Here is a 16,601-nt window from a genome sequence, read left to right on the forward strand (position 1 = left end):
TTCCTTTCTCTCTTTCTTTCTCTCGTTTTCTTTCCTTTCTCCTTTTTTCTCCTTCTCTCCCTCCTCTCCCTTTTTCTCTCGTTCTCTTTCTTCCTTCCTTCCTTCCTTCCCTTCCTTCCTTCCTTCCTTCCTTCCTTTCTTTCTTCTTTTCTTTCTTTCTTTCTTTCTTTCTTTCTTTCTTTCTTTCTTTCTTTCTTTCTTTCTTTCTTTCTTTTCTTTCTTTCTTTCTTTCTTTCATGAGTATATTGTACCTGTCTTCAGACACCCCAGAAGAGGGAATTGGATCCCATCACAGATGGTTGTGAGCCACCATGTTGTTGCTAGGAATTGAAACTCAGGACCTCCAGAAGAGCAGTCAGTGTCCTTAACCGCTGAGCCATCTCTCCAACCCTACCTTCTTTCTTAAGAACTTCCCTGCAGGATAGAATGTTTCAACTTCAGAAGAAATTGGTACACAACATGCGGTCACACTGTTCAAGAGAGATGTCTTCCCGACCAGGTGGGAAAGTGAACTTTGATCACTCATCTCTGCCCCCACTCCACCCTTCATCTGCCCCCACTTCACCCTTCATCTGCCCCCACTCCACCCTTCATCTGCCCCCACTCCACCCTTCATCTGCCCCCACTCCACCCTTCATCTGCCCCACTCCACCCTTCATCTGCCCCACTCCACCCTTCATCTGCCCCACTCCACCCTTCATCTGCCCCACTCCACCCTTCATCTGCCCCACTCCACCCTTCATCTGCCCTCACTCCACCCTTCATCTGCCCCACTCCACCCTTCATCTGCCCCACTCCACCCTTCATCTGCCCCCCAACTCCATTAAATGCTGCTTGGGGCACTGAGGCAGAAGGAAATTCGAGGGCTTGGCTATGCTAGAGAGAAGTTCAAGGTCAGGCTGGGCAACTTCTTGAGCCTTGTCTGAAAACCGAAAATGAGAGAAGGGCTGGGGTTACCTCAGTGGTAGAGAGCTTGCTCGGCGTGTGGCAGGCCCTGGGTATGGAAAAAGCAAAGGAAAACGGCTCTTGACGCCGTGCTCAGGCGGTAAGGCCCGGCCTAGACTACACACAGAGAGACCCTAGGCTTAAACAGAATAAAACGGAAAAGGTGCTGATGCTGTTTCCTTTGGGGTTCAGACGCATTAGATGATAAGGCTGTGTGTGTGTGTGCTCGCGCGCGCGCGTGCGTGCATATTGAAGTCTCCTGAGGGCATGGATGCCAAGACTAAACTATGGAGTCCATAGCTAGGGACCAGATTAGGGACCAAGGTCCTTCGTGGAGGGCACTCAGCCACGACCGGCCTGCACCTGCAGAGGGCGCCGCTGACACACTGAAAGGAAGTGAGCCTCCAGCAGGGTGCGAGACCAAGGCCAGCACAGCTTCTGGGAAAGGCTTCTCCTTCCTCTAAAAGAACTCCGAAGCTTCAGTCAGGAGGGGATGAAAGTTGATCTTGAGAACAGAAAAGAAAGAAACGATTTAAAAAAAAAAAAAAAAGAGGGCTGCCACTGCCCCAAACCGTTCACGTGCTTGAACCTGTTTCCCCATCTCCAGAGGGGCTGGGGTGGGGGTGGAGGTGGGGGTTGGGGGAGCGGGTTTCAGAAAGTTCTCTTATGGGATCTCGAGCCAGCTTAGATTAAAACTCCAAGTGCCACCTGCCTCTTTGCTCCTCCCCGGTTTGAGCATCCTCCGCCACGGAGCAGCCTCCAACTTGGAGTAGCGGATGTGAGCCACGCAGCAGTCCTGGGTCCGGACTCCGCGAGGTCTTGGCACGGGAGGATAAGCTAGGACAGCGGCCCAGAGCCCCATCGGACCCCGTTCTCCTTTCCCCTACCCATCTCTACCCCGAGCGCCCCGTCACGGACCATCACCTGGGCGCTCCGGGGGCGCGGGCCCGGCGGGCGGGGCGCGGGGCGGGGATGGGGGTGGGGGCCGGCGCCCCGTGGGAGGAGGCTGGCCACGTGACTCTCGAGGCTCGGCTGGGCTGCCAGGCGGGGAGCACAGCTACGGCCCAGGAGGAGGCAGCGGGCGCCCAGCCCGAGCTGCGCCGGACTGGCCGTCGGGGTTCCGGGACGGCGGACCCCGGGGAGCGCCCATGCCATGGAGAAGCTGGCGGCCGGGTTGGCGGGGCTGCGCTGGAGCATGGGCGCTTTCCCGCTGGACCTCATCGTCAGCCGCTGCCGCCTGCCCACGCTCGCCTGCCTCGGACCAGGTACCTTACCCGGTGTCTGGAGGGGAGACGGAGGTGGAGGATGCCGACGGTCGGGGCCTCGCTCTGTTGAAGCTGGCCGGATTGCTAGGCGCATTCGGTCCCTACCCTCCCTGTCTCCAGCGATGGTGGCCTTGCTTGTCTTCTGGGGCGGCTCCTCGGACAACCGAGCCCCCGAGTCCGGGCACCTCTTCCCGGGCCCTACCGACCCCCCCACAGGGTTAGAAACTGGCCACAGGGTTGCAAGAAAGTTTTCAGTCCCCTCTGGAGCCAGTAGCGCTGAGTCTTTGGGGCGCTCTGTCGGTGTACCCCGCTTTCCCAGTGCCTGTCCGCCCCTGCCCGGGCCGCACCCCCCTTGATCCCTTTGTCTCCAGCCTCTCACCTTCAACCTAGTGCATCCCTTGGACCACGATAGGTCTTTCCCTACCATCCCAGCTAGTTCCTTTTTGGGACCTTTCCTGGACGTCCTTTGACATCCCGTGGTCCTTTGGCAGCGGGCAGACTACCCTGTGGAGAGGCCTGAGTGAGCGGGCCGGACACCAGGCACCCCCCTTCCTCCATCTCAGTACAGGACCCCGGCCCTCCTCCACCTCTCGTCCTATTTCTCCAACAGGCCTCGGGTGTTCCGATGATGGGATCATATATGGGGGAGTCTGAAGGCTGCACCGAGCGAGAGGACTGTAGTGTTGGAGGAAAGGGGAGCTGTTTGGCTGGGGGAGGGGCGGGAGCCGGGGCTGGCAGCCAGGCTGGGGGTTTTGTGTGTGAGAAGAATAGGGGTTTGGCCCGCGTTGGCACACTCGCTTCCCTGAATGCTAATGGGACTCCTGTGCTGTCTTCTCCTTGGACTGGCAGCTCCTCCTCAGACCCGAAACAGTAAGAACTGGGCACAGTGAGCACCAGGCGGGCTGAAGCAGGCTCTCTGGGACTTTAGGTCCGGGTCCTTTAGGTGGACCGCTTGGGAGTGCAACTCTGGTGGGGCCTCACCCACCGCTCAGCGTGCGAGCCCAGGACGGCGCCTGCAGCTGACTGTGCCTGCTTGTGAATAGGAAATTCTGCCCTACGTTCTTCCTGCTCACTTCCCACGCATCTCTTTGACACCCTTTTCTTTGAGTTCTTTTCTGAGTGCTTCTTTATGACTAGGCCTTCTCTGCGCTTCCCTGACACCCGTGCGTCCTATTCCACGGGGCTGCTGGCGTTTGGGGAAGGCCAAGGAGCATGGACAGTCATTAAATGAATGAATGATTGAGCAATAGTGTGGGGTGGCTGAACTGTCTGTGACAGTGTGGTTATGACTGTCGTCAGCATTAGAGTATGAATGCATGCTTGAAATTGTGTGTCCTTGGACATCCCCTCGTGGGTCTGCATTCAGGAGGGGTTCCTTGGTAGGATCTTGAGACTGTAACAAGCATTTGTCTTGTTGGGTGCAGTTGAACTATTGCTGATGGTCACCCTGGTGTGTATACCTGTGTGGCTTTGGCCTTGTGTCCCTGTGGAATAGTGGTGGGTGGGGCTTATTAGGGTAGCCCTAGAAAGAGCTTGGAGAGCTGGAGGGCCCAGAGCTTCCTCTCCTCCAGGAGCTTGGAGGAGCAAGGCTCAGACAAACCTCACCTGTGCACCCTTGCACTTCAGAGCACACACACGTCCTCACACCCAGAATGGGAGATCTTCCCCTGAAGGCCCTGAATACCTCACCCACACTGTACACACCACAGGGATGCCCTTGATGAGGTCCTACTGTTCAATTAAACCATTTCCCATTCATTGGGCTGGTAGAAAATTTGTAAGGTTGTGTGTGTGTGTGTGTGTGTGTGTGTGTGTGTGTGTGTGAGGGGGCTGGGAAGGAGACATTCCCACCCCCACCGTGCTCACCAGCTGCATCCAGGATACGCCCCATCAGTCTCCTGGAAGCTGGGCTGCCCCTCCTGCTCCCCTGGAAACCGTTGCTGGGGATGGAGCCTCTTGAGCCCAGACCCCTCCCAACCAGCACCTCTGCCCCCAGCTGCTTCCCTCAGCCTAGGCTCCCCCACCACCCCGCTTTCCTAAATCCAGTGCATGTGCAGCCCCAACTTTAAGAAATAGTTTCTCTGGGGTGGGGTTCCACTGTCAAGGTGGGGTTCCCTCCCCTCTCCTTTGAGGTCCTGTGAATGTGAGACTCTATGGCGGTGGGTAGAGAAGGAAAAGTATTTTTCTGAGAGACCCAGGCATAGGCTCCTGTAAGCCCTGCCTTTCTCAGCTGACAGTGGCTGTGAGGGCCCTCATGGCCAGGACCCACAGGGCAGACCCTTTCTAGTCCTTTCCTTTGCCACAACAGGACCTTCCTTGCCTGGCCTGGGCACCGTCTTGGCAGGATCAGACTGAAGTGAATTTGCCTGGTCTGAAGGCCTGACTCCAGCCGAGAGCAAACGACTCTTTTACTCCACTCCAGCCTGGGGTCCTCCTCCTCCACATCCCCACACACCCTCATCTCTGTGTCTCCAACTTCCTCCATGTCTCCTGAGGCCTGAGCATGCCTGGAGGGCAGAAGTTGGCTGGCCTGGCCTCATCCAACCGGGAGTCCCCAGCCTCAGCTTGGGCCAGGAGAGCAGGCACTCAGTGGGATGATGAATGGGAGGCTGAGGAGGCTGTCCTTGCTGAGTCCCCACAGGGAGTCAGAGCTCTGAGGTTCAGGCCAGACAAGGTCAGTTGTCTTGTTGCAGCTGACAGCCCACGGGCTGGGCTCCGCTGGTGTGGCTGACAGTACAGAGATCACAGGGCACAATCCCCAGGCAGGGGCTTGCTGAGGAAGGGGGAGGGGATGTCACCCAGACTTTCTTTTTCTTCCTCTCCTGACGTTCTCTCTTCTTTCCCTCTCTTCCTTTTTCTCCCAGGGGAGTATGCCGAGGGTGTCAGTGAACGAGATATCCTCCTCATCCACTCCTGCCGCCAGTGGACCACAGTGACAGCCCACACCCTGGAGGAGGGCCACTACGTCATTGGGCCAAAGATTGACATCCCCCTGCAGTACCCAGGTGTGCCCAGCTAGGGCCAGATGGCTTAAGATCCCCGAGCATGGGGAAGCAGGAGGAGCTGGGACCAAGGGTGCAGGTGGGGTGGGGTGGGGTGGGGAGGGGCGGGGCAGGGTGGGGTTTTTTGTTTGTTTGTTTGTTTTTGTTTGTTTGTTTTTTTTCAAGACAGGGTTTCTCTGTATAGCCCTGGCTGTCCTGGAACTCACTCTGTAGACCAGGCTGGCCTCGAACTCAGAAATCCGCCTGCCTCTGCCTCCCAAGTGCTGGGATTACAGGCGTGCGCCACCACTGCCTGGCTCGGGTGGGGTGTTTAGGGAAAGTCACTGATGCCCACCTTTTCAGGACTTGCTAGAGGGGAGGTGGCTGGAAGTCATGGTTAGAGCTAGGGCTTAGGAGTTTCAGTATCGTTTGTGGAGACTTGTTTCTGAAGAGGTGGCATTCGAGTTTCCAGACTTTTGATTCTTAGTTTATATTTTATATTTTAGAAACAGGGTCTTTTCATGTCGCTAAGGCTGGCTTTGAACTCAGGTTTAGCCTTTTGTGTCAGTTTCCCAAGTACTGTGATTTTAAACATGAGCTGTGATGCTAGGTGCATTTTATTTTTAAATGTATTTTGAAGTAATGATGAAAAAATACCCATTTTTAAAAAATAAGACAGGGTCTCACTGTATAGATCAGTCTGGGACTCAAACTCACAGAGCTCTGTTTGCCTCTCAAGTGCTAGGACAAAAAGTGAGCACCAGCCCAGCAGGCGAGGTGTACGCGGATCTTTAAGCAACTGGAAACCAGACTTTATCCCTAACTGGAGAGTTTCAAGGCTGTACCCTGAATTGCCCTTAACTCCTGAAGAGAAGGTCTGCCTGGCTCTGCTCAGTGCCAGGCGGTCCTGACCAATGCGTGCCAAGGCCAGCGTGTGCTGCCTGTCAGCCCTGAATCCTCCTCTCCAGTTTTGTGTTAAACCGTCTTGGTGGACTGGCTTTATAGACAATGCTAACGTGCTAGATTTCTAAAGAATATGCTAACTGCTTTCATGTGTTTTGCATTTTTTTTTTTAATTTATAGTACTGAGGTTAAAACTAAGGCCTCATTCCTGCGCGACAAGTGCTCTACCTCTGAGGTACATCCTCAGTCCCTTCTCTACCTTTTTACTTTTTTATTCGATTTTTGTTCATTCTTGTGTGTGTGTGTGTGTGTGTGTGTGTGTGTGTAAGTCTGAGGACAACTGCAGACTTTCATCTTCTACCATGTGGGGCAAGGAGCCAAGCCCAGGCCTCCCGGCTTGGCTGCGAGCACCTTCAGAAGTCCTCTCAGCCGTCCTTTATTTTGAGACTTGGCCTTGATAAGCTGCCTCTGTTTGCGCTGTAGCCCAGGCAGGTCTTGAACTTGTGTTCCTCCTGCCTCAGGCTCTTGAGTGGCTGGGTCTGCGCTGTGTCACTAGGCTTGACTCTGTGTTTCGTGTCCGGTTTTGTCTGAAGGAAGGGTGTACTGCCAAAAGAAAGTGTAGCAGCTCAGAGAAGCCAAGGCCTGAGCCCAGGGATCATATCCACTGGATTCTGCTTATTGTACTATGCCAGGACTACAGGCTGCTGTCCCCGAGGTACAGTGCCGTCCCAGCAATGTCTCCATGCAAGCCCAGGGCAGCAGTCATTCCAGATCCTGGCGTGGGGGCTGGGCCAGCATACTTTTGTTCTTCCTAATTGGCTCCCTTTAACACCTGGAGAGCGAGGCTCCAGGTCTGTGCTTCCTGCCTCTGTACAGCTCTCTGCCCCTGGCTGCAACAGGGCCTTTGGAGCAGGGAGGCCACAGTCTCTCTCTGGCCTGGGCCTCTTTTGAGTCAAGGCTTAAACCTTGCCCCAGTCCCTGTACTTCCAATACTCCAGGGAAGAGCTGCCTCCACCGTCTGGCTGACTTGAGGCTTCTGTCCTAGGCTGCAAGCTAGAAATTCCCCTGCTTGAGAATCTATCATTTGTTCAGTAGAGATCTTTACCTTCTTGGACCAAAACCCTCCAGCGGTTTGTGAAGGCCCTCACAGTGTTACCAGTTTGGCTGTACCTTTACAATCAAAGTCATAGAGCTTCCAGAGCGCTGTGAATGGAGGAAGGGAAGCCCCCAATCCTTTACCCCTCCATTTTGATGTCTCCTTATAGGGAGTGTGAGTGGTGGGGACAGGGCAGCGGGGTGGCAGCTGGCGGGCAGAGCCTGCGGCCTCTGCTCCCTCTTCCGCTGGGGGCCTCACTTCGTGGGAGTGGAGAGGGGGGCTGGGCCTCCGAAGAGGCTCAGAGTACAGGCTCCACACTGAGTCCTCCCAATGAATTAATAATGCCACTGGCCCGACCGGCTGTGGCCAGCGGGGGAGGGGTGGGAGTGGGGGCCCTGCCACTGCTGCCGCCTGCGGTCTCCAGGCTGCGGGAGTCAGGGTGACTTGGTGTTTTGAGAAACCGGGGCAGTGCTTCCTGAGGGTCCAAACACCTTCCTCAACCACCGGATATTTCTAGATCCCTGCAAGGCCTTAGGCCCTGCAGAGCCCTTGTCAGGTGCACCCCTGCGATCAACACCACGTAGCACGGTTCCATTTTACAGATGGGAAACCACAAAGTCCAGATAGCAAAAGATTTCACGTGACGCTTGATGGCAGAACTGAGACGAAGCCGCGTCCAAGACAGAAGTCTGTGCTCCTTCTTACCTAACTCTGCGATGCAGGACCGAACCGGGCTTTGTACAGACTAGACAATAGCAACCGACTCACTACTGTGGTTCTTAATAAGAGCTCGCCTGAGAGAGGTCAAGTTCTGAGAGGCAGCTGCACGGTGCTTCGGGCTGGAAAGGATGATCAGCATAGTGCGACAGTCCCCAGATCCTTTAGTAGGACCTTGCCACTAACACCAGCGTTGGGGGAAGCAGAAGAGGAAGCTGCAGGGCAGAGAAGGCTTCTAGAGGCCAGCGCGCGAGACTCCCGGGAGGTCTCCCTTCCTTCCTCCCAGCAGAAATGACCCGGCTGGGCAGCTGAGGGGGGCGGTGCTGGATACCATGGTTACATCGATCTTCCCAGCCACATCCTCCTAGGATCCAACCCTGAATAGGCTCCAAATCTCGCCACAGGGGGCAGTAGGCATTTCTCCGGGTCTGGCAGCTCGTAGTTAGGGGGTGGGGGGTTCACGTGTGATATGGAGGAGGAAGAGAGGAGACTGAAGCGGTTTAGCGTGCTCGCGTCCTCGGGACTTCCGCTCCTTGACGCTGGCCCCCTCCTTTTCTTCCTTAAGCCTTGGGCTGTGGCCCTTCTTCCCTCGGGCGTCTGGGAGGTTGGGGCTGAACCGGGACCCTCACTCCGTTTCGCTCCAGGGCACCTCCTCTGTCCTCTCTTCTTTTGCTTAGTTCCCATCCTCTCGGTGCTGGATGTTGGTGGTTCAGGCCCTGCCCTTGGCCAGGCACCAGGGGCCTCTTAGTCTCCCTTTGCCTCTGGTTGGACTTCGGGAAGGGCAGGAACCCTCTTCACTGTGTGTTTATACTATGAGCAATGTGGGCTTTGAGGGGGTCGTGGGTCCCCAAAGGGCTAAGACCCTCTCTCCCACTTCCCTAATGGTACCTGCCCCGCACTGTGCTTCTGTTGCTCTTTCATTCCCACATGTACAAGTGGCACTACCCTACGGGGCACGAACAGGGGGCACTGGCCTATGGGGCACGAGCAGGGGGCACTGGCCTATGGGGTATGAACAGGGGGCACTGGCCTATGGGGTACAAACAGGGGGCACTGGCCTATGGGGTATGAACAGGGGGCACTGGCCTATGGGGTATGAACAGGGGGCACTGGCCTATGGGGCACGAACAGGGGGCACTGGCCTATGGGGTATGAACAGGGGGCACTGCCCTATGGGGCACGAACAGGGGGCACTGGCCTATGGGGCACGAACAGGGGGGCACTGCCCTATGGGGCACGAACAGGGGGCACTGGCCTATGGGGCATGAACAGGGGGCACTGGCCTATGGGGTATGAACAGGGGGCACTGACCTATGGGGCACGAACAGGGGGCACTGCCCTATGGGGCACGATCAGGGGGCACTGGCCTATGGGGCTCCTTTGTTGGTTTCTATGATCTGTCTCCGCCATGTTCCACTTGGTTCCTCCTGTGGGACAGCCTGCCATCCCCTCTGGGAGCAGTAGGCCGAGTGCATCACCCTCAGGCCTCTCCTCCCCGGATTCTCTCCTATGTCACTAGGTCTGGGGGGTCTTCCTTCCCAGTGTCCCATGGGTTCGCTCCCTGTGTGCTGTTCCCTGGCCCGTCTCCAGGATTTGTTACTGGATCGCTTGCCCCAGTCTTGCCCGAGCTCAGCGTTGATCACCGTATTTTCTTGTTCAAACTCTTCCGGAGGGCTTCACTCATTTTCTTTCCTGGTTTTGTTGTTTGTGCAAGCACACACGTGCATGGGTATGTGATGTTCTTGCAAGTATGTATGTCAAAATGCGTGTGGGCATGTGTGTGCCTGTGCACTTTGTGAAGAGCCCCAAGACTGTCCTCAGGTGCTCTCCGTGGTCGCTCCCCACTTGTATCCTAAGGCAGAGTCTCTTTCTGAGCCTGCCGCTCCTTCCTTCTGCTGGCCTGGCTGGTCTGCTCACTCTGAGGATCTCCTAGCTCCACTTCCTTTGAGCTGGGATTAAAGCTGTTCACCCATGCCCACCGAGTCTTCCATGTGGGTGCTGGAGAGCTGAACTCTGGCCCTCATATTTGTACAACAAACACTTTGCCTGCCTAGCCATGCCCCCAGCTCCCTCTCATTTCTTACAGACTAAAATGTCCATTCTGTAAAGTCCTTTCCTTTGAAACTTGCAGCTTCGCAATTTGCAGCTTCGCAATTAATTCTCCACACATTGTGCCCGGCAGGTCTCTTCTTTTGGAGCTGTTTTCCTCACAGGTGTGCCTCAGGACTTGTCACCTCTTATCTTCAGACACACCACAAGAGGGAGGGCACCAGATCCCTTTACAGAGGGTTGTGAGCCACCATGTGGTTGCTGGGAATTGAACCTCCGGAAGAGCAGCCAGTGCTCTTAACTGCTCAGCCACCTCTGCAGCTGGCCTGAATTTCTGGAGAGCAGACTGTTTACAGAGCTGCCCAACCTGAAGGGACTTTGGTAGTGACTTACACCACAGTGGGGAGGGGCACCATGAATGTGAGTGAACTCCGGAGAGGGACCACAGCAGGACTAGGGAAACCATGTCCTCTCTCCATCACACTCTCTGTTAATCCTCACTGACTCCCTGCTTTTCTATCTGTGTCAAGGCAGAGTGGTTCTTAGCCTATCTTTTTTGTTGTTGTCGTTTTGTTTTGTTTTTTTGTTTGTTTTTTTACGAGACAGGGTTTTTCTGTGTAGCCCTGACTGTCCTGGAACTCACTCTGTAGACCAGGCCGGCCTCGAACTCAGAAATCTGCCTACCTCTGCCTCCCAAGTGCAGGGATTAAAGGCATGTGCCATCACTGCCCAACTTTAGCCTATCTTTAAGCTCATCACAAAAGCAGATATGGTTGATGAGGTGAGACAGACAATTTACATGATGTTTACATTATACCTTAGTAGACCTGCCTTGCGCCCACCTGAATTCCAGAGGGACTGGATGAGTTTGGGATAGCAGTCAGTAAGGGAGCCGATGTTCCTAGAATTCAGACCTGGCCCTTAGCAGGCAGGCGCTCCCCCAGCAGCCTGTGAGCCTCCGCCCCCTGTGCAGGAAAATTCAAGCTCCTGGAGCAGGCTCGGGACGTGCGTGAGCCCGTGAGGTACTTCAGCAGCGTGGAGGAGGTGGCCAGTGTCTTCCCTGACCGAATCTTTGTGATGGAAGCCATCACCTTCAGTGTCAAGGTTAGTCCTTCTGGCACGGGGTAGGACCTTCCCAAGTGTCCCTTTCCCTAGGTTAGAGTGTTGCTCATAGGGTCCAGGAGGAAGAGTGTGGATTCTGAGCACCCTTTGAGTCAGGCCATGCCAGAAAAGCCCGCTCACTAACTCCGTGGACGGAAGCATTTCCTAGGATATGGGGTGAAGCAGGAATGGCGCGTGGAAGAGTCACGACCTGGTGTAGTCTTGGGTGGGTGAGGTATTATCATGCAAATGGTCAAGATGGCTTAATAAAAATCTGCCGTGTGATTGAGCTCTTTCAAAGTACATCTCTATACTCATATTATCATATGAGGTAACTAAGGACCTAAAGAAAATGTTAAAGTCGCAGATTCCCTCCAGTCCCAGTGCTCTGATGTTAGCGACAGCTGAAGAGGAAGGGACTGGAGACCCCGAGGAGCTTGGAGCTGGTGTGTGACTTTACTTGAGACCCTAGCTAGGGCCTCACCTTGTCTCTGGGATTTCCCCAGGTGGTGTCAGGCGAGTTCAGCGAGGACAGCGAGGTGTACAACTTCACACTGCACGCAGGTGATGAGCTCACTCTCATGGGCCAGGCAGAGATTCTGTGCGCCAAGACGACCAAGGAGCGCTCGCGCTTCACCACGCTCCTGCGCAAGCTGGGCCGTGCAGGAGCCTTGGCGGGAATCGGTGGCCCCGGGAACATGGGGGCCACAGGGAGTGGCGGCGGAGCCGCCAGGCCTGTCAAAGGCAAGATGCCCTGTCTCATCTGCATGAATCACCGCACCAACGAGAGCCTGAGTCTGCCATTCCAGTGCCAGGGCCGCTTCAGCACGCGCAGCCCACTGGAGCTGCAGATGCAGGAGGGCGAGCACACGGTGCGCGCCATCATCGAGCGCGTGCGGCTGCCGGTGAACGTGCTGGTGCCCAGCCGGCCGCCGCGCAACCCCTACGACCTCCACCCGGTGCGGGAGGGCCACTGCTACAAGCTGGTCAGCATCATCTCCAAGACGGTGGTGCTGGGGCTGGCGCTGCGCCGCGAGGGCCCGGCGCCGCTGCACTTCCTGCTGCTCACCGACACGCCGCGCTTCACTCTGCCGCAGGGTCTGCTGGCCGGAGACCCGCGCGTCGAGCGCCTGGTGCGCGACAGCGCCTCCTACTGCCGCGAGCGCTTCGATCCGGACGAGTACTCCACTGCTGTGCGCGAGGCGCCCGCGGAGCTCTCCGATGACTGCGCCAGCCCGCGCCGTGCGCGCCTCTGCCTGCCGGCGCCGCGCGCTCCCGGGGCCGTCCGCGCGCCTGGGCCCCCGGGTCGCCTGGGTCCTGCCCTGCCTGCGCCCGGCGACAGCGACCAAGAGTATGTGAGCCCCGACTGGGCGGGCGCACCCGAGCCAGCGGCCGGCTGCGCCGAGATCCCCTACGAGGAGCTGTGGGTGCACCAAGCACCCGAGAGCCTCGCCAACGCCCGTGCACGGCCGCTAGCGGGGCCGGACCTCATCTCCTTCGGGACCGTGGGACCCCCACGGCATGAGCCAGAGGCACCACCGCCTCCTGTTCCCCCCAAATCCGAGGCGGTGAGTGAGCTCTGCTCAGTCCTTGAAGGTACTTAGGCAGTTTTTAGAGGGCCACTGAGGCACCGTGCTCCTAGGGATGGCCAGAGCCAAGGGGAAGGGAGAAGGGAAAAGACCAGGGCACACACTCAAGGCATAGAGAATTGAGGGTGAGCTGGAAACAGTTACCCACAAGCTCCACAAAGTCCAACATGATGGAAAAGTTCCGAGGTGCAGTAAATTAGGAAATGCGAGTGACTTCCAGCAACCCATGGACTCCTGAGTTAGAACCACATTATAGGCTCTGATATGTTCTGCGCTGATATTTAACAATTCCCCACGTATTTGTCCACAGGACATTTCCCTCATCAGTCACACTTTTTAACACTCTCTTTGGGGAACTTAATTTCTTTTCTTTCTTTTTTTCCTTTGGTTTTTTTTTTTTTCCGAGACAGGGTTTTTCTGTTTAGTCCTGGCTGTCCTGGAACTCACTTTGTAGACCAGGATGGCCTCGAACTCAGAAATCCACCTGCCTCTGCCTCCCAAGTGCTGGGATTAAAGGCGTGCGCCACCACCGCCTGGCCCAGAACTTAATTTCTAAGGACAGGATCCGAGTAGCAAGTCCCTTTCCTTTTCCCCGAAGAAGGAATATCCCTATAGCTCCTACCGCCGACCCCACCCCGTCCTCCAATCTACTAACATTCAGAATGAATTTACGATGGGATAGGGGACTGTTGTGGACCCAGTCTGAGGGACAAAGAAGGCTGGCAACAGATTAGGGGTATCTAGATAGGGCAGCCTCCATTCTGCATGGGACAAGGTCTCAGGCCTGGGCCCACCTGCTTGGGAGGTGAGTTAGGGAGGGCCAGCTGCCCAGTGAGGCAGTCATGGTCTTCTGTCTGCAGGTGAAGGAAGAGTGCCGCCTGCTTCACGCCCCTCCTGTGCCACCTAGAGGAGGCAGCAGCTGCAGCAGGCTCACAGGCAGCCCTCCAGTGCCGCCCCGCTTCCCCAAGCTGCAGCCTGTCCACTCGCCCAGCTCCAGTCTCTCCTACTATTCCTCTGGCCTGCAGGATGGGTGAGTTGCTACCCTGGTCCCTGGATTTGCTCGGATGCACTGAGTAGTGGTGGGTGGTCACTCCCTGCCCAGGTCACTTTTTTTCTGTAATCCCAGCACTTTGGGAGGCAGAGGCAGGCGGATTTCTGAGTTCGAGCCTGGTCAACAGAATGAGTTCCAGGACAGCCAGGGCTATACAGAGAAACCCTGTCTCGAAAAAAACCAAATCCAACCCCCCCCCCCCAAAAAAAAGATTTACTGATTTTACTTTCTGTGTATAAATGGCTTGTCTGCATGTATGTATGGAGGTCAGAAGAACTCTTCAGATCTCCTGGAACTGGAGTTATGAATGGTTATGAGCTACCATTTGGGTGTTGGGAACCTAACCAGGCTCCTCAGGACAAGTAACAAAAGCTCTTCACCACTGAGCCCTATCTCTAGCCTTGAGATTCCCATTTTTCCGATTTGTACTTTCTCAGTTTCATTTCTCCTGCATGTTCTGACATGACTTGGGGACTTAGGGGATCCAAGAGGGTCTCAGGCTATTCAGTAGAGGGATAGTTTCCTGCCACTGGCTCTGGGGTCCTGTGACAGTCACTTCGCACTCTGTCTGCCTTATGCGTGTGCATCCTGTGTGTCTGTCTTTGCTTGCAGGGCAGGCTCGCGCAGTGGCAGTGGTTCCCCGTCACCGGACGCGTACTCTCTCTATTGCTACCCTTGCACCTGGGGAGATTGTAAAGCCAGCGAGTCTTCTACCCGCCCGCCACCAGGACCCCTGCCTTCTACCACCACCCAGCCCAGCCAGATCACAAGAGCCCTAGCAGAGCCCCTGAGTGGTCGAACCACCTCCCTCTTGGGGGCTGACACCCCAGTGGTTAAGAACTACCATAGTTGCCCGCCTCTGTTCAAGCCCTCTCGTCCGCAAAAGTCATTTGCTCCCTTTGGTGCACTCAACCCCTTCTCTGGGCCTGCCCATCCTTCAAGTGCTCCAGTGGCCTCCTCCTCTGGATCCACATCCACCTCGGGTGCCCTGGCTACCTCCAGTCCTACAGACTCCCCAGGCCCAGGCCTAGGCCCCTGCCCACTGGGCCAAGGTTACTCAGCTGCTCTCTCCTCCTCCTTGTCGACCTCTGAGTGGCAGGAGCCAGCACTGGAGCCCCTGGACCCATTTGAGCTGGGGCAGGCCAGCCCTCCTGAGCTGGAGCTGCTGCGCTGTCAGGAGCCCAGAGCTGCGGGGGCATCTGGGTCTGCACCTTGCCTTTCACCCCTTGGTCCTCCCAAGGCCTTTGAGCCTGAAGGTTTGGTGCTGAGGCAGACCTCATTGTCACCAGCTGCCTTGCAGGGGCCTGAGGCAGGAGGAACCCTACTCTTTCTCACCCAAGGGTGCCTGGAAGGGCCTCCTGGCAGCCCCCGGGAGGGAGCCCCAGGTGCTGGAATCCGGGATGCCTCCTCCTGGCAGCCACCAGCAGACTTGTCTGCACTCTCTCTGGAGGAGGTCTCGCGCAGTCTGCGCTTCATTGGGCTCTCAGAGGACGTGGTGAGCTTCTTCGCCCGAGAACGCATTGACGGAAGCATCTTTGTGCAGCTCAGTGAAGATATCTTGGCTGATGACTTCCACCTCACCAAGCTTCAGGTCAAGAAGATCATGCAGTTCATCAAAGGTTGGAGACCCAAGATCTGAATTGTCTAGCCAGCTGCTGCACAGCCTGAATTCTGGGAGCAGAGGCCTTGGGGGTTAACTCCGGTCTGCCAGAAACAGAAACAGCACTCCCAGAGGCCGCTCCTGTCCTGTAGGGAAAATCCAGGCCAAGATGGAAGCTGCTCTGGAACACCGAGTGCTCCAGGGGAGAGCGATTGGGAACGGTGGCCCTTTGGGGCCAGATCCTGCAGGAGCATGCCTTCCTTGCCTTTGAGGAGGAGGCACCACTCTGCCCATGCCCTGGTGAGGCTTTTAGTGCCATCACCACAGCAGGGTAAAGGTGGTGTATGCCATTGAGTGGCATCGTGCTGGTAGAATGACTTTCTCTGCCCTGCTGCAGCCTTTCACAAACACACACTTCTCAGCCCTGTATCTTCAGGTTGGAGACAAGGGCAGATGGCTCATCCTTGTAAGTACAGTGTCCCCGAAGTGTCCTCTCTCTCATGCTCTGTGGGCTCTGGCCCACAGTTGTAGGTAGGCCTATGTCCAGCACCAGAGTCCCGGTTCCGATGTCATCACAGATAGCCTGTTGTTTCCCACAGGGGAGTCGGAGGACCTAGTCCTCGAGGGAGAGGAGCCAGATGTAAGTCGGCCACTGCCACCCTACCAGTCTGCTGCCATGAGCTTTGGCTCTGCTGGACTCTTGGTGTCCTCCTTGGTGTGTCACTGGTCCAGGATGGTGTGGTTGGCAAAGGGCGGCAAGTGGCCCAGGAAGGCCACTGCTCCTGGGCTCAGCCATGAACTTACTCACAAGGCTCAGAGCAGATCTCTGTCACACTTCAGTCTCAAGTATGGTGGTGTGTTTGACAGTAGAGGCCTGGCTAACGTACACTCCTCACCCTCATCCTCCAGCACCTCTAACGAGAATGCCACACTCATGGCGTCCGGTGTCAGGGCCCCAGAGGTAGCAGTTTTCTTGTCTGCCTTCCCTGGCCTACCTAGATATTTATTTCTTGTGTTTTATGAATAGTTAAGCCCTGCCCATCTGTGCCTTTCAGACGGAAACACGGAAACTTATGCTGTGCTGTTTGTCTTCTCACAGTTGTTTAATGAAACCTCCAGGAATAAGGAAATAAAGGCTAGGCCCCAGAGTGGTCAAAGAGTTGGGCCCTGGGTGTTGGCTGCTTCTTTTTGTGGAAGGGCATGAGGACCAAGGGTGTGTCTTTAAGCAGAGAAGGGCTATGGAAGGGTCTGTGTAGCCTACTCTTATATCCTGGACACACATGGAACAGTCCTCACTGTGGCCT

At 56.1% G+C, this 16,601-nt stretch overlaps 1 protein-coding gene across 1 annotated transcript; it reads left to right on the top strand.

Moving 5' to 3' along the window:
- The first annotated feature begins 1,965 nt into the window (after positions 1–1,965).
- Garem2 (GRB2 associated regulator of MAPK1 subtype 2) lies at positions 1,966–16,461 on the top strand. The gene is made up of 6 exons (XM_052186207.1): positions 1,966–2,210; positions 5,075–5,215; positions 10,930–11,060; positions 11,564–12,625; positions 13,507–13,676; positions 14,310–16,461. The coding sequence occupies exons 1-6, from the start codon at positions 2,099–2,101 to the stop codon at positions 15,334–15,336; spliced, it is 2,643 nt and encodes an 880-aa protein (XP_052042167.1). The 5' UTR covers positions 1,966–2,098; the 3' UTR covers positions 15,337–16,461.
- The last annotated feature ends 140 nt before the right edge of the window (positions 16,462–16,601 follow it).

This window comes from Apodemus sylvaticus, chromosome 6 (assembly GCF_947179515.1).
Source record: "Apodemus sylvaticus chromosome 6, mApoSyl1.1, whole genome shotgun sequence".
Classification (NCBI taxonomy): domain Eukaryota; kingdom Metazoa; phylum Chordata; class Mammalia; order Rodentia; family Muridae; genus Apodemus; species Apodemus sylvaticus.